Below are 23,005 nucleotides of genomic sequence, written 5' to 3'. Positions count from 1 at the left end.
CAATGTAAGAAAGTTAGAGACCGTCTGAAACATGTTGTAACGGTTGTAATGTTAACGACGGATCACTTTTAATTAAAAAAATATCACCAAAGATAATTCAGTCAACAGGCTAACTTATGAGGCTATTATAAATATAATGTATAAACATATTATTCTCAGACGTCTTTAGGCATTGTATTCTATTTGTTACTCCCTGTTACCCTAAACTCCATGAAGATGATCCCTAACTGCAGTTGGTGACGTTTTTAAGCACATTGGCGCGGAGGTTTGTTTTGTAACTTCAGTCTCTGGGATTGTACATAAAATCGTCGTCTGTGGGATCGTCTTTCTATTAAAAGTATGTCTCACTTTTATCATTATGAATGTTACTGACAGCCAACAACATACACTTGTTAAAAAGCCAGAAAGTGAAAGCATGTCATGTTTGTTGTATAGTTTATAAATGACTGGATTAGCTAATACCCTAGCCAAAGCATAGTATTTTCATGTGAATGTATAACAACACGTTAGCTTGATTGCTACTGTGGACGCTAGCCTGGTCTAGCACATTACAAACCTCCTGTCTTTTATAATTTTTCAGATGATGCGTAAAAAGAGACGCTCTACTGCGGATAAAGTAGAGGCAGCTACTACGAGCAGCACTAGTAAGTTGTATACACAGCAGTTCACATGTATGTGTCAGTACAGGATTTCCCATTGATGTTCCTATACGTGCCTACTATGATATAAAAATCCCTAGATCCCGACTGTATACTCTATATTCTATTTAATTGAGAGGACAGCATCACAAGTTTATGACAGTGATCTGACAGAACCACTGCATGTTTCCATCACACTGACATGATTACACCAGCCAATAAACCATGCCCCTTATTAACTTATGGCACCTTGACACCTTTTCTAAAACATTATCTATATGGGCAGCCCAATACTGTGATACTGTTTTATTAAAGAGTGTTTCTCTTATCTTCAAAGAGGCGAAGAAGAGTCGCAGCACTGGTCGCCAACCAAAGGAACCTGCTCAAGAAGAGACAAATGAAAGTGTGTTTGGTGTCTTTCTTCGAGAGGCAGGGGTCACCTTAAAACAAGGTGGCACGTCCAATGAGATTGGTAAACACACTCTGACCAAGTTCAAAAACTAAACTAAGAACATGCCATGCCAGTAAATTAAATACATTTTTCCACTTCTGATTTTTCTGATCCAGCTGTCGACCAAGTCGTTTTCCAAAAAAGGATACAGAAACAACTGCAGAAGAGTCCCAGGTATCCTGGAGTAAGTATACACACTGGAGCTGTGTATTTGCAGGAATCGGTTGATATATTCATGTAATGATGAGCGGTTAAGTTACGATACATTGTGATACTTTAAGTAAGGCAATATATTGTAATTATTTAAATCACATTTTAGGAAAACTTATATAAAGACCAACCGCCATATGAATGCAATCTGAGTCATGCAAACAGGAGGATTTCCATTTTGCATGTATCACAGTCCCTTTAACATTCAGCAACCAGAGAGGACACGTACACTGGTAGTGAGCATATATGTACAAATATTATGAAGTATGTTTAATCTTTGCAAGTTATGTTTCTCTGCCATTTCTTTGCTCAGATTGTTCAAGAATTCACCGCTGGATTGGAGTCTCATATTGAAGAACCTGAGCGGTTTAGGAACTGCCTTCTTCCATGTGTCCCACGATTGTCTGATGGGGACTCCAGGTGACTTAAAAAGAACACACACTTGATGCTAATAGTGTTTGTGCATGTATATCCTCCCCTGTGTGTGTAATGTGTGTAAACACAACAGAGTGGGGAAAGAAATGTCCCTGTAAGGGATAAATACAGTATGTCTTCTTCTAAAATAGAAGCAATATTAAAGGTGGGGTAGGTAAGTTTGAGAAACCGGCTCGAGATACACTTTTTGTTATATTCCATGGAATGCTCTTAACATCCCGATAGCAATGAATATCTTAAGTGCTTTTACAAAAAATCCATAAAAAAATGTCATCTGTGGAAGCCGTAGTACTGTAAAAAGCACGACCAATCATTTTAGCCGGCCCGGCTAAAATAACTGGATGGCCTACCTGCCTGTCAGCCTTCCATCTGTGCACAAACTTATCTCGTGCCCTCATTGGTCATGTGCGCGTTGGTGCGCGTTGGTGCGCGTTGGTGCGCGTTGGTGCGCGTTGGTGCGCGTTGGTGTGTGTTGGAGGAGGGGCTCTGTAAGGAAGTGGCAGATTCTTTCTGGTTGTGTATTTTCAAATTCTATCGCACTCGAGCTGGTTTCTCCCAAATTATCTACCCCACCTTTAAGCACAACTTTCCATTAATAAAAATACAACTGGGGCGAGAATGATGATTATTTTCATTATGGATGATTCTGCTGTATTATTTTCTTGATAAATCAACCTGGTTTAAAACTTGAGGTAGAAGTTAATATTCAGTTAAATGTGATATAGAACAGGCGAAAAGCAGGACATCTCTTTGTTTGAGAGGCCTAGAAACCATATTGTTCTGCAATATTGGCATACAAAATACTTAAATGAAAAATCAGCTACAGGGTCTGTTTTTTTTCCCTCACCTACATCTTACAAAAAAAACCTGTCATGTTTGCGGATGACCTGCACATTGTACCACCCACAGTCAACATGTACCCTGTATTTGGCAGGTCGCAGGTGTTCTTTTTATTCCTTGATCAAATATCAGTTGTCAATTATTTTCTAACTTATCAATAAGCTAACCTTTCAGCCTAAACCAAACCTGTGTCAGTAGTCTGACTGTATGATGTGAAGTACTGACATGTTTTCTTCTGTGTTGCAGTTGTGTCAGCTCATTTCAGGAAAGTCTGCTCCGCATGCTGCTGGGGATTGAAATCCTGCAGGTCAGATTTCCTGCATAATTCTGTCAAAGACAACTGCATCGCTCTTTCACAAAATAAGTCAAACAACAAGATGAATTCAAACAGTTATTATTCGGCACACAAATGCAAAATGTGTTGTGAAAAATGTACATGTACAGTATTTCTTCCACAAATCCTTAATCTGATTTTCTTTTTCATGTAGACCCCTATCATCAACACATTGATCGAGAAAATCCCTGAATTTATGCTTGATGGGTTAGTATTTTAACGAGTTTACTTAACATTATTTCACCATGTTATACACTTCGCCTGTTTTTCTAAATGTCTTCTTGTTCTGTCTTTCTCAGAGCTGGAGATGGAGGGCTCAGTATTCCTCACATAATAATTAACCAGCTTAAATGGCTCGACCGAGTTGTGGACAGCAAGGTAGTCATTTCTGTGATGATAGGTTGCATGTGCTGTAGTCATAACAGTTTCTGCTCCTCTGTTCCATTAGACCTGTAATCATGTATCTCTTCTTCAGTCATCACTCATTTCTAGACGGTGATGTGTTTATTTCTGCCTCCCTGTCATGTGCAGGAGTTGGCGGTGAAGCTCATGGAGCTGGTGTCAGTCGCACCTGTGGAGGTCCAGCGTGACATCATCACTAGTCTGCCAGAGATACTGGATGACTTCCAGCACAACGATATAGCCAGAGAGCTCAAGTGGGTTCTGTCAGTCTGGATTGCAGATCCTGTGGTTGTTGCTCAGAGTGATATTACTAACTGCTACTTTCATCTCTTCTGTGTAGCTCTTTACTCCAGGAGAACACTCAGCTGACTGTTCCCATCCTGGACGCCCTCTCCAGTCTGAACCTTAGTACCTCATTACTTACTGAGGTACTACAAACACACACCCATACACAGACACAGAATAGTACTGTCACAATTTTAGACTTTTGACTTTGATACAATACCTTGGAAAATACTGAATACCCTTTGGAATACCTCAGAGTTACAGATCACAGCATTCTTTTTTTAAAGATTAACATACAAGGCTATAACATGGCAACAACACATTATTTTTTTTAGTAACAGATGACAGCAGAATGAATAAAGTAAACATGAACAACTTTCAATTCACACTTTATTTCAGACTGATAACAGGTTTCATGCCAGTAAGGAAAAGTGAGAAAATAAAACATATGAGATAAAGCCACAGCCCAAAGAACATTCATATTGAGGCTACAGTATCTTGCTAGTGTTTTCTGATCCTAGCAAGAGCAGCTTTGGTAAAAGCCTCTATATTATTGGTCTCTGTCTCGTCCAAGTTACACATACAATTATACATTTGATGTTTTAGAATTGCCTCACACAAAGAAACACCAAAAGTTAGTTATTGTATCACTGTATCACACTATGAGCCACTGCTTACTTTCAAACATTCCAATGCTTGCTAGTGCAGAAAGTAAGTTGAGAAACATTTGCAAATATCTATAATCAATATGTATCGAGAAATATATATTTTTGAAATCACTTGCCTACACCTTGTATCACAGTTATATTGGATGAATTATTAAAGTTCATTTCACCAAGCTGTTACACGTCACTGTCTGCCCTCTCAGGTCCGTGGAGCCGTCATGGCCACTCTGGCAGCCGTGCAGCTGGAGGACCTTCCTGTGGTGGTGAAGTTCATCCTACACTCTGTCTCAGCCTCTGATGCATATGAGGTCAGAGCTCAGAGTCCTGTCCACAGCATTCAGCATTTAGAAAACACCACATGGTCGTTTTTAAAGTCATATATTCTGAAAATCAATGTGGCATGTGTTCTTACCTTGTGTAGGTGGTGTGTAGTCTTCGTAAAAAGCTGGAGTTGGAGCAGTGTGTTCTCCCTCCGGTGCTGCAGGCCTCCCAGAGCCGCATGAAGAGCAAAGGATCCGCAGCGTAAGACAACACAGATCCCCACTCAAAACTATGATCAGTTTATTTTGTCAGGAACAAATTGGTAGTAGGTTTTTGATCTTTCATCACTTCCATCTGTTTTCGGAGCAGGTCCTCCTCCACAGCAGCAGGCCGCAGCAGCAGCAGCAGCAGCCAGGACAGCGTTGCCTTGGTGTTGGACGGCATCAAGTCAGCGGTGCGATTCCAGAAAAGGATTTCTGAGGCTTGGCTCAAGGTGGGAAATGAATCAGTATTTTAGCCCCCTTATTTTTGATTGATTAGTAAATGCTCATTCAGTCTTCTCAATTCAATTTGAGAGTTGCTTACTTAACTTTTACTCTGGTGTTTTTCATCAGGCAATAGAGTCTGTGGATGAAGCTGAGGACCATAAGGTGGGTGTGTTCTCCTCAGATCAGGGTATTGAGTTGGTTTGTTTAAAAATAAAGCCTTGGATTCTATTCGGTGCGGACACAAGTCTAATATATGAACTAACATTCTAAAACACAAAATAAAAACATTTTAAAAACAGTTGTTATTTTATAATTATTATAAAATATAAAAATATATCATGCTGTGCACTAAATATCTTGAAAACCAGTCACAAAGTCCGGACCCCATAGACATTCTGAAACAAAGTCATATAGGAACTTTATTTGTATGTGTCACATTTACACTATATGCTCCTGTGGGAGTATGTATCCCTGTGTCTCTCCCTTAAAAAGTGCTCTGCCATGTCAGGTGATAGATGTGCTGGTGCTGTTAATCCTCCACTCCACCAACGCCAACCAGAGCCGGCGGGGGGCGGAGCGGCTGGTGAAGCTGAAGGTGAGGGGGGGGCTGATCCAGGAGGCCCTGCTCCAGAGGACCTTCAGAGATTACGCTCAGGTGGGTCTGCAGAGGGTCAAGATTAAATATAAACACAGAAGCACTGCGCACTTCTACTGCTGTAGTCAACATTTTTATTTAAATAACATGTTGTATTCATTAATGATGATTCTGTAGGTGATGCGAGGGTATTTCCCCTCCATCCTGGCTCTGGCTCAGGGTCTGCTGCGCTCCCCTGACCCCTGTGTGGTGCCCTTTGGAGGACACATGTACCGACACTCATTCACTGCTTTTGACTCTTACTGCCAACAGGTGGGTTTAGGATTAGTTTTAAGGAATGTATACAAGCCTGTTTGTCAGTTGTGTTATGTCTAATAAGTCATTTTAATTTCTTCCTGTATTATGTTTGCTAGGAGGTGGTGGGCTCTTTAGTGACCCATGTGTGCAGTGGTGTGGGAGGGGAGGTGGACATGGCTCTGGAGCTGCTCTGCGGCCTTGTTACAGAGAAGCCTTCAGAAATGTCCCTGTACGCTGTTTTTGTCAAGGTAAGAGGGTGACTCATATATCTGCTGTTGGAGCCGCTTACCAAATCACACTGAAACAAATGTATGAATGAAATATAAGCAACATGAATGTATGAACCAACAGCTTGTAGCTAGCAGATATATCCTGAATATAACGTTTAGTATCTTACCATTAAGTTTGGTTTAGTTTTTAACTGAGTACACTCTTTGATGCAGGGAATCTTGGACTACATGGACAACCTGACTCCTCAGCAGATCCGTAGGCTCTTCCACCTCCTGAGCACTCTGGCCTTCGGACAGCAGCAGCAGGGATCTCTCATCCAGGTGCACTCTCACAAGACCGTTCAGGCTTTTTCATATGTTCTGCTCTTATTGTAACAGAGTTACTATACACCAAAACAATAGTAAGCAGTGAAAAATTGCCTTTTAAGAAAAACTACACAAAAAATGTATTGCGTGGTTAAAAAAAACGTATGAAATTTAAACCAAAATGAAGGTCAAATTATTTCAGTTTTAGTTTTTTTGAATCCCTTAAAAAATCATACATTTTTGTGAACATTGAACAACAAAAATGTAACTCACTTGACATTTCTGGAAATGGCGCTATGTCGCTATTGCTTTCCAACTAATGCCTGTTGTTTTTAACATGAAGTTTAGTCTTTTAGAATTAAACAAGAACATGATTTCAATTTTGTGGTAGATCAAATGCCATTCAACTAAGCAGTCGGGTCCTGTCTAATGTTAACATTGTTTTCTTCTGAGTGTGGTAGGGAAATAATTCTAGTTGACTCCCAAATCAAAAGATTTTATCATGGCCATTTCTATATATTTTTTTCAAAAAAGGGTTTGTATGTTTATGTAGATACAGTACTTGTGAGACGGTATAACTATCACTAACAAAAACAAACTAAAGCTTCTAATAACTTTAATAACTTCTCCCCTCAGGACGACATGCACATAGTGATCCGCAAACAGCTCTCCAGCACTGTGCCCAAGTACAAGCGTATCGGCATCATTGGTGCTGTCATGATTATAGGCAGCATGGGGGCCGTCAGGTAAGGGGTGGTGGTACTCACGAACATAAGCAGTTTTTGTCCTTGTTCCTTACTTCACTTAACCCTTCCATGCCTCTCTCTGCCTCCGACTCCCCCAGACCTAAAGTGAAGGAGTCCCAGAATGGGTTGTTGCCTCAGGAGACACTCAGACAGGTACACATTAAGCATTAGAGCAATCAGAAAGAACAATGTATGTGTTGCAAAGATGTAACAGTTATGATGTTCTTAGTAACTCATCTTGTGCTGTGACCTCCCTGTGTCAGAGGTCAAGCAAAAACATAATGGTTATAATTCCTCCTTTAAAAAACAATCAAAGGCTCATCATTGTCAGCTGATGAGGAGTATTCTCTCCACTTTTGTTACACCTGCCCACAGAGCAGAGTGATTGTACCTGCAGGTGTCTGGTCTGATGATATCCCCATGTGTGTGTGTGTGTGTCTCTTGTCTCAGGTGGCAGCCCTGTTGGAGCTGGTGAAGTCCAGCAGTGAGAGCTCAGCGGAGGCTGCAGCTCTGTACTACGATGAACTGGCCAACCTGATCCTGAGCTCCATCCTAGACCCACAGGTGCAGGTGTGTCTCAAACCAACATTTATCAAACTTCCTTTTTTAATAGCTCCTCCCATCACTTTAGTAATGGGCTACTTTTTATGAGGGTGTCCAACCAGTGTTGATAGTAAATGTTGATTTAAGTGCAGAGTTCTCAGCTGTAAAATCTCTTTTGTTTCCTGTAACCATCAGCGTCAGGCTACAGGCGTTTTCAGTTCAGAGTCCGCTGTAAATACCTTCTAAAAAACAGGACTTACTTGTTCTCTTTGCTTGTTTTGCAAACTGGCTACGTTTATAACATCATAATGGCATCTGAAAAATGTGATTGCAGAAGATGTTATGGACAACGGTACATTTTACAGTAGAGCCGCAATAATACGTTGACAGAATTGATAGTTGATGGTCAGGAAAATAATTGACAGCATTTTTTTCCCTTGGTCAAGACAGAATCTGAGGCTGTAGCTACATAAGCTTTGCAGGAGGATATGGCCAGTCGGGGACCCTCAATGCCCCACAATGCATCTTGGTTACATGTAGGCCAGGGGTGTCAAACTCAAGGCCCGGGGGCCAAATCCGGCCCGCAACTTCATTTTATGTGGCCCCACAAGAGCTTGCAAAGAATATAATATGTTTATTATACGGTTACATGCTACTTTACAGAAGCACGTTGCCCATAAACGACATGTCCCACAATGCATCTCAAATTTGACTTTTTCTCAGAATTTGACTTTTTTTGTCCAAATATGCCTTTTTTCTTAGAATTAGCCTTTTTCTCATAAATAATTTTTTGTTTCAAAATGTCACTTCTCTTTTTCAAAATGTCACAATCAATGTTTTTCCAGAATGTGGCTTTTCTTTTAAAATCATATTGTGACATTCTTACTGAAGAGACTTGCAATTATTTGCTCTAGACTTCTGCTTTCAGACGTAGTTAATTATGAAGTTATATTAATGAATGATATAGTCTTAAAGTTACAACCGGCTCTTTGAGTGCAACCATAATGCTGATGTGGCCCGTGATGAAATTGAGTTTGACACCCCTGATGTAGGCACTACCACCGCTTCCCCCAGCAGGAGACTCAGCTTTCTCAGCGGACACATCGACATGCATCTATCATAAGACGCTATTAAGTCATGACTAATCGTTGTGGTCTTGTTATTTTCCTCCTAAAACAGGAAAAGATCGGAAAGACTGTCCTCGATGACTTCCAGGATGACTTTGTGGTGGATCTGGGGCCAGAGATACTGGGGTTAGTGATGGATACCTGGCAGCATAAGCAATTACTTGTTTTAATATACTTCAACTGTCATTAATGTCTCCTCTCTGTGCCTCTCAGCTCTTTCCCCTTAACGCCCCATGTGATATACAACCTGGATGACGAGGAGAGTCAGGGAGGCATCGCCATCAACCTGCTGCCTCTACTGGCCAAAGAGCTCCAGAGCAAAGGAGAGCAGAAGAGTCAAACACAGAAGGCACACAAGTCAGTCACCCCACTCCCACCACCATGATATATTTACAGGGTTCTTACGGTCATTAAAAACCTGGAAAAGTCATGGAAATTCAAAATGCAAATTCCAGGCCCTGGAAAAGTAATGGAAAACAATATTTTTCCCAAAGTTTTGGAAAAGTCATGGAAATTTTACTAAATTTGCATCAAATATAATTTATATTTGATCTAATCGCCGAAATAGTAATACTATAGTGATAATAAATACTGTATTGTATAGTAATGAAATAAAATGGCATTTAACTGACAAGGTATTTTGCTGGTGAGAGATTTTAGTTGCTTTAGCGTGTAGAAGCTAGTAAGCCTATTTGATTTGTTTTAGATAGGCACAACATGTTTCATATGCAGACCTTATTTTCCTGTTCCATGTTCAAATAAACCATTTTCAGTGGTACCGCTGAGAAAGAGTAATTGTTTTGGTCATGGAAAATTAGGTAAAGGTCATGGAGATGTCATGGAAAAGTCATTGAAAATCATTGGTGAAAAAGTGTATGAACCCTGTATTTATATATATTACATTTTAATCAGTTGTACAATTTCAGTATATGTTTGTATATCTTACAAACATGCATGTAATCAAAAAGATGTTTTTTTTCTGTATTTTGTGGGGGCAGGCGAGTGTCTCCTCTCTGTCTGTCTCCATTCTTTCGCCTCCTGAGACTCTGTGAGGAGAAACAGCACCAAGGAGATCTGGAGGAGATCGACGCCCTGCTGGGTGAGGAAGTGGAAGCTACACATTTCTGGTGGACATACGACACGATACGATAATCCTTTATTGGTCAGATCAAGTCTGAAATTTGACTTGCATCACAGCAGCTCCTCCATGTGTAACATCAACATAGATAAATATAAAGACACAATACATGAAAAACAAACGACAAACATTTAACATAACAGCACAATCACTGAGAGAAAACATGCTCAAAGACCCTTTAGCGTGCATTTGCTTTGTATTTACTGTGAGGATTGACTGATGCACAAAGGATGCTTCAGGCTGACTTTATTGTATCGCGGGACCCTGTATCTCCGATTAGAAGGTACTTTAGCAGTTCATATTCGCTGTTCAGAACATGGTTTGGGTCCGAGGTGATGATGTTGGACAGCCTTATTAGTTTGTTATGATAGGCTGAGTCATAAAGTCTCTGACAGGGTTGACCAACAATCTTTGAGCAGATTTTTAACTGGTGGAGCAGTTTTGATTTTAAAGCTGTTGACAAACACGTCTTGTAGGTAGTATTGCAGTACTGTAGAATAGACAAAATCACAGATGTAAAGAACAACAGAAGAATTTCTCTGCTCGCCCCAAAAGACCAGATCAGTTTGTTCTCGTTTCAATGGCTGTCAAATCATTTCTGTGGGTTTTATATTTGCTGGAACACAGGTTGCCCTCTGATCCTCACGGACATGGATGTGGTAGATAAAATGGAGAGCCTGTCAAAAGCTGAGAGGGAGGTCCTCTGTACTCTGCTGTTCCACACCATCAACTGGTTCAGAGAGGTAACTGCATGCGATTTGTTAAACACCTTTTTCAAAAGCAGGAGATATGAGACTAAAGCTGTGTTTTCTGGTAGGTCGTAAATGCATTCTGTGGACAAAAAGAAACTGAGATGAAGATGAAAGTGATGACCCGTCTGCAGAACATCACCTACCTTCAGACTCTGCTGGAGAGGGCTTTGGCAGGTGAGCTGTCATCCATCGATACAGGCCAGTATGTGCACCGTCATACAGGCCTATTTTATTATTATTTATTATTAATCTATTTTTATTTTATTTTTATCTCAACTTTTTTCTTCTTTGTTTTCTTAATTGTTCTTATTTTTACCATTATCATAATTGTTAACTATAAATAAATAAATGGACATTGTACAAATGCTACATTATTAAACAAATCAAATGTTAGCAAAGTTGTATTTATGTTAACTCTTGTAGGGAAAAAACACTGGGAACCTCGCATTCTATCCATTTTCTCATATGATGAGAATTGTCCTAAAGATGTTTAAATAATCTACTTTTATTTTTTAAATGTGTTTCTCAGGAACACCTGGTTACGTTCCACCTGTTGCCAACTTCGATGGAGAAAGCCCAGATGGGGTAGTACTTAGTGCTGCTCCTCCTGTGAAGACTAAGAAGGGTAACCAGGCCCAACCGAATATATTTTACTTTACATTAAAGGTGGGGTAGGTAAGTTTGAGAAACCGGCTCGAGATACACTTTTTGTTATATTCCATGGAATGCTCTTAACATCCCGATAGCAATGAATATCTTAAGTGCTTTGACAAAAAATCCATAAAAAAATGTCATCTGTGGAAGCCGTAGTACTGTAAAAAGCACGACCAATCATTTTAGCTGGCCCGGCTAAAATAACTGGATGGCCTACCTGCCTGTCAGCCTTCCATCTGTGCACAAACTTATCTCGTGCCCTCATTGGTCATGTGCGCGTTCGTGTGTGTTGGAGGAGGGGCTCTGTAAGGAAGTGGCAGATTTTCTCCGGTTGTGTATTTTCAAATTCTAGCGATCTCGAGCCGGTTTCTCAAACTTACCTACCCCACCTTTAATAAAACTAAATACTCAGAATTAAAGAATACATACTCACGTAAATGTCTAACTCCCATATGTTTTTAGATGGTACAGCAAAGAAGAGGAAGGCTCCTGGGAAGAATTCCTCAGAGAGCAGCTCTCAGCTTGAGGAGACTGAAGCAGACAAAACTCAGCAGGTAATCTTTTAACTCCCGTATTAATACTTTTTATTTATTTAAGCCAATCTAAAAAGGTGATTCTCTTTCTCTTGTCAAAGGAGCAACCAGAGAAGGAGAAGGAGAAAGAGAAGGAGAAGGAGAAGGAGGTGCGGCCGGGGGTCAGTCTGGTGTCCTACAGGCAGTTCTTCAGGGAGCTGGACATGGAGGTGCTGAGCGTGCTGCAGTGTGGCCTGCTGTCCCGCTCTCTGCTGGACTCTGAGCTCCACACCAAGGTAAACAGAGCAATTACACTTTTTGTTTAGATTATTTTGAGATCCCTGGAAAACAATATTTCTAGAGCATATTATTCATCCCGGAGAAAATGTTCTTGTGGGATTGTCTAAAAATACAAGAATAAGAATACACATCAGAGCAATACATATCAAGTATATGTGAAGTAATACTTACACCAGTGCAAAATAGAATAGCAATAATAGTAAGGTCATTGTTGTAGAATAGGAAACTTAATTATTTTTACTACAACCTAATATAGGTATAAACAAGAAAATAAATATATAGAAACGCGGACGCGGAGGTGGCTGGTGACGTCATTCACTCTTCTGTGGCCAAACTCCAAACTCTTCACCCAAATGCATTCATAACAATAACTGGGGATTTTAACCGTGCAAAACTGGACAAATCTCTGCCTACATTCACTCAGTATGTGAAATGCCCCACCAGGGGAAATAATACTCTGGATCTTTTATATGCTAATACCAAGAATGCATATTGTGCCACTGCCCTCCCCCCCCTGGGCAGATCTGACCACAACCTCGTCTTTTTGGCTCCTAAATATGTCCCACTGGTGCAGAGGCAGCCTGTATCCACCAGGACTGTGAGGAAATGGACTCCAGGGGCTAATGAGGCTCTACAGGACTGCTTCGAGACCACTGACTGGGACGTGCTTTGTGTGCCACATGGAGAGGACATCAATAATATGACTGACTGCATCACAGAATACATCAACTTCTGTGAACAAACAATATTACCGGCTAAAACTGTCAACTGTTTCCCCAATAATAAACCCTGGATTACTAGTGACCTGAAAACTCTTTTAAATAAGAAAAAGGAAGCTTATAAGTCTGGGGACAAATCAATGCTGAAGAGTGTCCAGCATCAACTGAGAGACAATTTGAGGAGGGGCAGAGATTCGTACAGGAAGAAGCTGGAGACTAAGCTCCAGCAGAACAATAGCAGGGATGTCTGGGCTGGGATGAAGGCTATCACTGGCTTCAAAGGGAGAGACAGACTGACTGTGGGCACCCTGGAGAGGGCCAACGAGCTGAACACCTTCTTCAATAGGTTTAGCTCTCCGCCCGCTGCTGTCTCCTCCACTTCCTCTTCTCACCTCACCTCCTCCTCTCAGCCTGGCGTCAACATCCCCCCTCTGCTCACCACCTACACTTCACACCTCTCCTCCACCACCCAGCCTGGCTTCTGCACCCCCCCTCTGCTCACATTGCCGCTGACCCCCCCCCCCCCCCTCTGCTCATCTTGCCTCAGACCCCCCCCCCTCTATCCCCCCTTCCATCAAGCCCCCCCCCCCGCTTCACTGTGAGCACAGGACAGGTCCAGAGTCTGATGGAAAAACTCCACCAAGGCAAGGCTGCTGGCCCTGATGGTATCAGCCCCAGGGTCCTGAGGACCTGTGCACGCCAGCTGGCTCCTGTTCTCCAGTATCTATTCAACCTGAGCCTGCACTTGGAGACCATCCCGGTGCTGTGGAAGACATCATGCGTTGTTCCGGTCCCTAAAAAGACAACTCCTTCTGGGCTCAATGACTATCGCCCTGTAGCACTCACATCTCATGTGATGAAGGTGCTTGAGAGACTGGTCTTGGCCCATCTCAGACCGCAGGTGAGATCATTCCTTGACCCTCTGCAATTTGCCTACCAGCCTCACCTGGGGGTGGACGATGCCATTATTTACCTGCTGCAGCGTGCTCACTCATACCTGAATGGATCGGGTTGCACTGTGAGAATCACCTTTTTTGATTTCTCCAGTGCATTCAACACGATCCAGCCTCGGCTACTGAGTGACAAGCTGCAGGCTATGAGGGTAAACTCGTCCACCATCTCCTGGATTACCAACTACCTCACGGACAGACCACAGTACGTCCGGCTGGGCAGTGTGCTGTCTGATGTGGTGGTTGGTAGTATTGGAGCCCCACAGGGGACTGTGCTGTCTCCTTTCCTGTTCACCTTATACACCTCTGACTTTCTATACAACTCAGAGTCATGCCACCTGCAGAAGTTTTCGGATGACTCTGCAGTGGTAGGGTGTATAAGGGATGGACGGGAGGAGGAGTACAGAGCGCTGGTGGGTGATTTTGTTGAGTGGACTGGAAGAAATCATCTGCTTTTGAATGTGGCCAAGACCAGAGAGATGGTCATTGATTTCAGGAGGAAGAGGACATCTCCTCCTCTGCCCCTGTGCATTCTGGGAGAGGATGTGGCAGTTGTGGAGGTCTACAAGTACCTGGGAGTGCACTTAGACAATGGGCTGAACTGGAGGATCAACACTGACGCTGTGTACAAGAAGGGGATGAGCAGACTCTATTTTCTGAGGAAGCTGAGATCCTTCAACGTATGCAGTAAGATGCTGGAGATCTTCTATCAGTCTGTTGTGGCTAGTGCACTCTTCTTTGCTGCGGTCTGCTGGGGGGGCAGCATCAGAGCCGGTGACACCAGCAGGATCAATAAACTGATCAGGAAAGCTGGGTCAGTCATCGGCATCAAGCTGGAACCCTTTGAAGCTGTGGTGGAGAGGAGGACACTGAACAGGCTGTTGTCCATCATGGATAACCCCACCCATCCTCTCCACCTGCAGCTGGACAGTCAGCGGAGCTCCTTCTCCAACAGACTGCTGCAGCTCCCCTGTCTCAAGGACAGATACTGGAAAACATTCCTGCCCACTGCAATAACTCTGTACAACAAATCACCTCTGGCTGGAAGAGAACTCTCTGCTCCATAGTTTCTCTAGAAATAAAACCACCTTGTACATTTTACTCACACATAATCTGTTTCATATTTAATACTCCATAATTCCATATATTTTGAATATATATATATTTGTATATTTGTATATATATATATATATATATATATATAATATCTGTATGTATATTTTGTATTTTGACATGTATATTTTATATTTTATTTTATATTTTATTTTATTTTATTTCTATTCTTGTATATTTTGTTTTATTGTAAAATGCCTTTTATGCTGCTGTAACAAAAACAATTTCCCAATTTGGGATCAATAAAGTACGATCTATCTATCTATCTATCTATCTAGCGTAAAGTAATGAATACTAACACCAGTGCCTAATAGAATACAATGTAAAGTTAATTACATTTAGCTTGATAAGAAAACAAAAAGTATGATTGCACATGACATTAAAATGAATATTGTACACAAGTTTTATTAGCATAAAAGAGAGGCAGACCAGGTAGTTACAGGGGTAGGGTAGCTTAAGTCAGGGTACACCAGCTGTGTTTCCAAACAGAGAAAGATACAAATGTGAAATGTAGTTATATCAATGTCTTTGCTATTGCTGAAACGTGTGCACCACATAGATGAAAACACACATCTCCTCTACTATTCTTACATCCCTAAAGGTGCAGCAGGAGGTTCTGCTGGGTCCCGCTGAGCTGGTGTTCCTATTGGAGGACATGCTGCGCAAACTGGAGTTCAGTCTGACAGCTGCCCCTGCCAAGAGGACCCCGTTCTTCAAGGTACAAAGAGAAGCTAACATATACAGTGATGAATGTAAATCAGAGAATGAAAATGTGAGGATGTGCTGGGCTTATAGATGTTCAACAGTGTCTTGGGAACAACAGTTCGCAAAATTAATTATTGTATTCTGAGATGTTTCTTTAAAGGCAAATATAATGAAGACATCTTCTGAGTTCTCTCCCTAGTTGAAGAAGCTTTGCACGTCAATAACATTTAGTAATAGCTGTGTTAAACTGTAACAACCAGGCTTATACGAGCTGAAACTTAATTGCAATTTTTCTTTTGCAGGCAAAGACCGATAAGAGCGTGGGCTTCTCCCATCTACAACAGAGGAGCTCCAAGGACATCGCTTCCTACTGCGTCCAGCTGCTGCCCACCCTCTGCTCCCACCTGGAGAACTGCCACAACCATTTCCAGGTACAAACACAATCTGTATGTATGAATGAAGACCTTCCAGTTTTCTATCAAATGTTTTCAGGTTTGTATAAAATTGGTGCATTTCTTCCCAGACACTGCTGTCTGAGAACAACGGTGTGGTGGACGGACCTGCCACGGATGTTCAGGAGCACCAGCTGATGTCTGCTGGTTATCAGCTGCTCCTTCAGATCCTGAACACCACCTTCAGCTGGTGAGGAGGACCACCAGCACCACTCACTTTCATGTGTAACTTTATTTAATATTAGACTTGTAAGAGTTATCGAGTCTGGCTTCTGTTTCGTTTTGTCTCTTTAATGTATCTGTTTATTTTTGTATTTGTCAGGTCTGGATTCAGCCAGCCAGGACAGCGGAGCTTACTGAAGAAGGCTCTGGGGGTTTTGGCTGAACGACTAAAAGAGGGAAGTGCTGAGTTGACCCTGGAGCAGCTTGTAAAGTGAGTGATAAAGCTTAGGGGCAGAAGTGTAACTACTGTCACTAAACTTTTTTTTTCCTTTAATCTACCGATCTATTTGTTAATAGATTTTGGGGGCCTCAAAAGTGAAGTAAACAGTATCCTTTTTGCTCAAAATGACAGAATTACAAAAAAAACAGCACAACTCTCCAAATAACTGAATAAAAAACCACTCTTAATACAAAAGAGATAACGGTATTTTTAATTGCCATGGGCCTAGCAAAGAAGAATGGACATTTGCACTGGTTCCAAATAAAAACGTAATATCAGAATTGTCTAATAAGTTCAAGTATGATGCTTTTAAATTGTGTTTTTTGTCCCTCTCTGTTTAGACACAGCTTTAAGTACCTGATGAACTTCTGTAGCACAATGCCAAATCTCAGCACAGCCCTGACCCTCTCCCAGCTTCTGTCCACTGTGTCAGAGAGGGGGGGGGGACCCTGCTGCCTACAGAGAGCAGACCGGTCAGTCGTGACATGTTGCCTCACTAAATCCAATTTATCTGCTATCCAATGGGCTGTGATGATAATGTTGGATTTTTCTTCCCAGCCTCCCTTGCCAAACGTTTCCTGGGCCAAAACTGGGTGACGGCCAGCGGAGAGAAGGAGCGAGGGATCAAATTCAATGAAGCACTACATACAGTCCTAAAGTGGGTGTGCTTGTCAGAAATGGCCATCTTGGTGCAAGAAAAACTTGATTGCAAAATGGATGAAAAGCAGACATGATTCCTGAATGCCTTGCTGACACATTGGCAATGGAAATCAGTTTATCAGACATATATTGCTGTGTATGATAGACAATAAGTAAAAAAAAAGTACAGAAATGTCTCAGGTATATTGGTAATTATTTAGAAATCCTGTTGCCATTACATAGTTTGACCACCAAAGAGACAAGATTCGTGGTATGTTAACTGTGACATGTTTCTTAACTAAGATCAGCATTTTGTATAGGTCTCAGATATTGGTTACAGTCTTAGAGTTCCAGTATGGGTCGGACTAGCTTTATTACTCATCTGCACAAAAGTAAACATAGTTTCCCCAAGGATTGAATGGATTTGTATCGGGAGCATCATCTCTAAAGAACCTTACAAACATATTTATGTTCCTAAATGAGTCTATTGTACGTTTGTGTTCAATGCAAACCAGTGCAGTGCTGTAGAAGCAAACAAAAAAGCATATTCACACCAGAAGTTTAGTGAAATTATAGTAACTCATAAAGTTGGTATTTTTAAAGCATTTCTCTAAATAAGAGCCTAGTGCAAGCACGTTTATAAAGTGCACAGTTTCTTGTAAACAGTTTTCATCATCAGATATGCGATTTTTATAATTGTGAACAAGCATCTTAATGTTCTTAACTGTGATATCTTTGATCTTTTCTACTCTCTGCAGAATGTACATGGCGCATGTTGACGATGTTCTGAAGGCAGTGGAGGAAATAGCTGGAGAGGGAATCCCTGAGCTCATCAACGCAGCGAAAGACAAGAGCTCTGCCTCATGGCCCACTCTCAACAGGTAGACCCTCATCACCATCAGTTCATTGTATTCGATATCTCGTTGCAAAATAAAAAGTTGTTAGTGATTATTGTAAAGTAGCTTAGATTGCAGTTAGATTCTACTTTATCCTGTTCATTTTTCATTGTTTTTTCTTCTACTTCAGGCAGACTTTCTTGGTGTATTACAAGGTGATGATGACCGAGCTGGAAAAGGCCATCAGGAAGATTCCTGCCTGCAAAGTCAGTGACAGCTCTGAGGTCAGCCACTGGGGGTCGCACTGCACAATGAGCTCTCAAGCATACACGCACTTTATATACAGTTGCTATTTACCTTAGAACTGAATATAATCAGAGCCACAAAATACTAATACATCTGTCTTGTCAACATTTATACTTAATTATTCACACAAGTGAGACTATGCATTGTGTGTGCGTGTGTTTTAACGATAACAATATGTAACCCATGTTCTCCTTCTAGGCTCAGAGCGAGAAGCTGCTGACATGGAACCTGGCTGTCAGAGATTTTCACATCCTGGTCAACCTAGGGAAGGTCTGTTGGCATCATCTAATGGCTGTGAACCTTTTTTGTGCTTGGTTTGACATTGGACCTCATCTATTTCCAGCATTAGCTTTATATTTGTTCTAATACTTTTAATTTAATCTCATGGCTTTTATCCAATACAATATGTTTATTCAGTTTGGTTCATCTGCTCACATGTCTTCCTAACTCTTCTTACAGGTGTTTGATTCCAGGCCGGTGCTCATCGTGTGCCTGAAGGTGAGTTAGCTGTGTGCGCTGAAAAAAATTTCACATTCATGTGAAACTGCTATGTATTTGTATTAACTGATTGTAATATTTTTGTAGTATGGCCGCCTTTTCCTGGAGTCTTTCCTGAGGCTTGGAATGCCACTTCTTGATAACAGCTTCAAAAGGCACATGGTACGCATGACAAGTAGTATATGCCTTGTTATGGTAAATGTTAAAAATTGAAATTGTGCATAAATATTGCCTTAAAAAAATGTGAAAGTGATCTTAAGTAATTTACTTTGATGTCATTAACTTCTGCAAACAACACACAACTACAGCATTCTTGACTTAAGGGAGTTTGCCCTGATCCTGATTTAATGCAAGCCAAATATTTTAATATATTATATTAAAATACAAATACTAAGACACAAAAGCAAGAAGAAATGTATATACATACACAGGATTTCCAAGCTTCTCCCTGAACAAGTTGATTCTTTTATAATATGTTGCATGTTTTCTTCTTGTGTCATACAAAAAAGAGCTGCAACAAGTAGTTAATTGTCAGAAAAATAATCGCAAACCTTTTCTATAATCGATTAACCATTAACTTAATCTCTTAAATTCCTACTTTTCTCTGTTTTCTATGTTCAACTGAATAGCTTTGGACTGACAAAACAAGGGATTTGAATACATCATGTTGGGCTTAAGAACTGATCTGCACATGTTTTATTATTTTATTTTATTTTCTAGATGAAATGATAATCCATAATGAGAATAATCATTGGTTTCAGCCTTGATTCAAACATGGGTTGGCACTAGAGCATGGCTAAGCTCAGAAATAAACATTCCGTGTTGTGAAAAAACCATGCGAAATGAAGTGTTGCCAGTGGGATGAATGTGTGATTCATGTTTTTCTTTTGAAGGAGGATGTCCAGAGCCTGCTGAAAACCTTTCAGCTCAGCACCCGGCAGCTGCATCACATGTGTGGACACTCTAAGGTAGCTACAGAACACGCTGTCTCTAGCCTCTTCATTTCTAACTCTTTAACTGGACATATCTCTGAATGTACTGATGCCACATTTACCAATCTTTGAGGACAACATATTCCTTTTGTATTAAAGTGACAGCCTGTGCATGTAACTCCTTTGGTGTTCTTTAACTAAGTAGTATTGTCATTATGTGTTGCTGCTCAGATGAACCAGGATACAAGCCTGACCAATCACGTACCTGCCTTGAAGAAGAGCCTGGAGCTGTTTGTTTACAGAGTGAAGGCCATGCTGACGCTCAACAACTGTCAGGAGGCATTTTGGATTGGCAACCTGAAAAATCGAAACCTGAAGGTACAACATTTGAATTTTTATTATTTTTCTCTCTTAAATGTATTAAAGTAAATTGCCTAAAGCAACGCTATATGCTGCAGGGTGAAGAGATTCTTTCTCAGCGGTCCCAAGGAAGTGAGGATGAGGACGAAGAAGAGCAACCGCCACCTCAGGAGCAGTCAGAGGATGAGGTACCTGCCATTTCCAGGCTTCACATTCACATCTGATACAGAAAGGGGATTGTCTCCCTAATTCTGAGAAATAAATGAGAAATAAAATGTTTTATTCTTTAACATTTGGTGTAAAAACTACAGAGAACACAGGTGTAAATTACAAAGGTATTTTCTTTTTGCATTATTTATATAATAATTAGTATTCACAGTGGTGTGTTTCAAAACAGCCTGGGGGGAATTTTGGAGATTAGAGCCATAGAATAGGATCAGAGAGCTTACCTTGTTAACAAATTAATAAAACACGGGCAAATTAATAAACCCGAACAATAGATGTAAATAAACACCCAGTTAAAATAAAGTGTAAGTAAGCGTAAAGTGGCTGAAAGGATTAGCAGGCGTGGGGACCATAATACCGTTTTGTTTTTTTGAAGGGATAAGCAGCACACAGTCATAATACAGTCAGTTATATAAGCCAGCCAAACAACAGGCTCCACTGCTGCTGAGTCGGTCATTACTTTGTGAAGGTGAACCCATACAGGTCAGTAAACAGGCAGTTGAAAGAAGGCTGATAAGATAAATTGTTGGAGCTTTAAGCAAGCTAATGATTTGTCTGTGACTAGGAAACATATGATATGATGTCAGTTCTAAGACCCTGTGTTATGTAGTTTCTCTCTAACGCTGCTATATGCAAGCAGGTATTGAGTACTGAGGTATGACACTGCCAAACAGGAAGTCTATTGCTTGACCGGTTCTCTAAATATGTGAAGGCAGGTCATACATATGGACAGACAGAGATTCTGCACAATACAGGAAAACAATGTTGTTGTTACAGGCCAAAATGCACTACATCATCACTTATAGATCCCCAGCCATACACCAGCCAAGTGGGAAGCTGATCAGAAACGGTTCTTGAGAAGTTGCAAAGGACATGCATATACACAGTGGCGGTTCGAGACCAATTTTACTGCGGGGGCCCGGTTGGGGCCAGTTATTTCATGGGAGGGGCACAATAAAAGACAAAGACAGTATAAAGTAATTGTGTAAAATAAACATAAAATACAGTAATTGGTATTTGTTTTAGTAAATGTAAGTTACAGTCCTTTGTTTCAGTAGTTTTTTTCATTTAGAGTATTTGTTTCAGTAACTTTAAGTTACAATTTAATTAAAAAACATAAACAGTATTTGCTTTTATATAAGGTTATGAACAGTTTAATCTCCACTGTACATCCGGGTCTCTGATTTGATTTAGTTCCAATAAATCGTAATATTGTTACCTTTTTTTTGGAGGGGGGCCACAGGGGGGTCCCTGGTCAGTGTTACGGGCGCACTGGCCCCTGTTGCCCCCCCCCCCCCCTAGAACCGCCCCTGCATATACATGTTCACATAAATACAGACAGGCATACAGGGAGACTCCCTGCTGGAAATGTTTGCCAAATGTTTCTCATGTGCTTTCTGACAGGCCCAGGAGATGGACTCTGAGGAAAGTACGAAGGTCCACAGAACGGAAGATGTGGATCAAGATGATATTACAGATGACTCTGACTAACAGAGCAATCAACTGTTGGTTTTTATTTCAAAGTTTGGCAACGAACTTCCATTTATCGACCAACTTTTGAAGTTTCAAAGGCCAGTTATAGTGCCTTTTTACATAAACACTTTCTAAAGTATGTACAACTGTTACTCAATGGGCAATGTGCAGGTTAAAGACCAATAATGTCAATATAAAATCGCAATTCATGTGTTTTTACTAAAGTAGTTACGACAGTGTTAGGCAACATACAAAAACTTTGCTTTGTGAGTTGCATTGATGTGCATTTGCCGTTTTTCGTTTCTGTTGAAGATAAAGCATGCCTAATAATTAGGTGTTTTCATATTAGATAGGGTTCTTGAAAACTGTTTAAATGTTTGATTCTAATAAAATACAGATTGTTGCAAAAGTGTTTCTGTCTGTTATGTCTTTAAGTATTACATCTATTTCTAATGCTAAAACATCTAGAATCTGTTGTCTATCATTGTGTGTGTTTTTTTAGCGATTACATTTTCACTGAATAAAACACTGACATTGTTCCTGGATTATCCCATAAAGAGGGTCAGCATTGATAAGCTCAAATTGTAATGAAAGGCAAGATGTCCTGCAGACTCATTTGTGCACTTGTAAAAACAAGGTTTTTGTGACGATTTAGACTTTTTGAACACCAAAGCCAGGATTTACAAAAACAAACGTAACAGTAGAATAGACCATATTATATAGAACATTTTACCCAAACATTTGAAAGAAAATATATTGCAGAAAAATATTTAGTTCAAGTCGTCTTTACACAACAAGCTTTTAAGGAGTATCCGTTCTGCCTTCAGTATCCTGGTTAATATTTGTAGAAGAGATTGCTTTTACAGTTTAATAATGTTGAGAATGTTCGGCAGGTAAAACAAAAATACAACATATAACATAATTCTTAATGTGGATATTATGTTTTTATAACCTTAAATCCAGCTTAAATCCCAAATGCAGCTGGCAATACTCAATTCCATCTGTCCCCTATATGACCTACACAAAGGAGATGGCATCATCAAGCAAGTTATATTTTTCGGTGTTTAAGGAAAAAAATCACCATAAAGCATAATTAACATGTTCTAGTTAAAGCTATCTAGACACTAAAGTCAACATTTAGAAATC

The 23,005-nt window shown here is 40.6% G+C and overlaps 1 protein-coding gene across 1 annotated transcript; it reads left to right on the top strand.

Moving 5' to 3' along the window:
• Positions 1 to 254: 254 nt before the first annotated feature.
• Positions 255 to 22,259, top strand: fancd2 (FA complementation group D2). The gene is given in 45 exon segments (XM_034139367.1): positions 255 to 337; positions 581 to 644; positions 976 to 1,110; positions 1,206 to 1,273; positions 1,613 to 1,719; positions 2,821 to 2,881; positions 3,063 to 3,115; positions 3,208 to 3,286; positions 3,440 to 3,564; positions 3,651 to 3,738; positions 4,464 to 4,568; positions 4,682 to 4,782; positions 4,891 to 5,014; positions 5,136 to 5,171; positions 5,518 to 5,664; positions 5,782 to 5,916; positions 6,018 to 6,149; positions 6,345 to 6,452; positions 7,074 to 7,183; positions 7,282 to 7,336; positions 7,634 to 7,753; positions 8,906 to 8,979; positions 9,067 to 9,210; positions 9,852 to 9,952; positions 10,619 to 10,734; positions 10,809 to 10,917; positions 11,273 to 11,368; positions 11,860 to 11,951; positions 12,032 to 12,205; positions 15,593 to 15,709; positions 15,999 to 16,127; positions 16,220 to 16,338; positions 16,471 to 16,581; positions 16,932 to 17,024; positions 17,026 to 17,063; positions 17,149 to 17,248; positions 17,988 to 18,110; positions 18,256 to 18,349; positions 18,570 to 18,641; positions 18,831 to 18,869; positions 18,957 to 19,031; positions 19,763 to 19,837; positions 20,033 to 20,179; positions 20,260 to 20,349; positions 21,791 to 22,259. Coding segments are annotated over 44 exon segments (4,368 nt in total). The 5' UTR covers positions 255 to 337; the 3' UTR covers positions 21,878 to 22,259.
• The last annotated feature ends 746 nt before the right edge of the window (positions 22,260 to 23,005 follow it).

Source organism: Trematomus bernacchii, unplaced genomic scaffold (genome assembly GCF_902827165.1).
Source record: "Trematomus bernacchii unplaced genomic scaffold, fTreBer1.1, whole genome shotgun sequence".
Taxonomy (NCBI): domain Eukaryota; kingdom Metazoa; phylum Chordata; class Actinopteri; order Perciformes; family Nototheniidae; genus Trematomus; species Trematomus bernacchii.
This window is presented reverse-complemented; position numbering and strand designations above follow the sequence as displayed.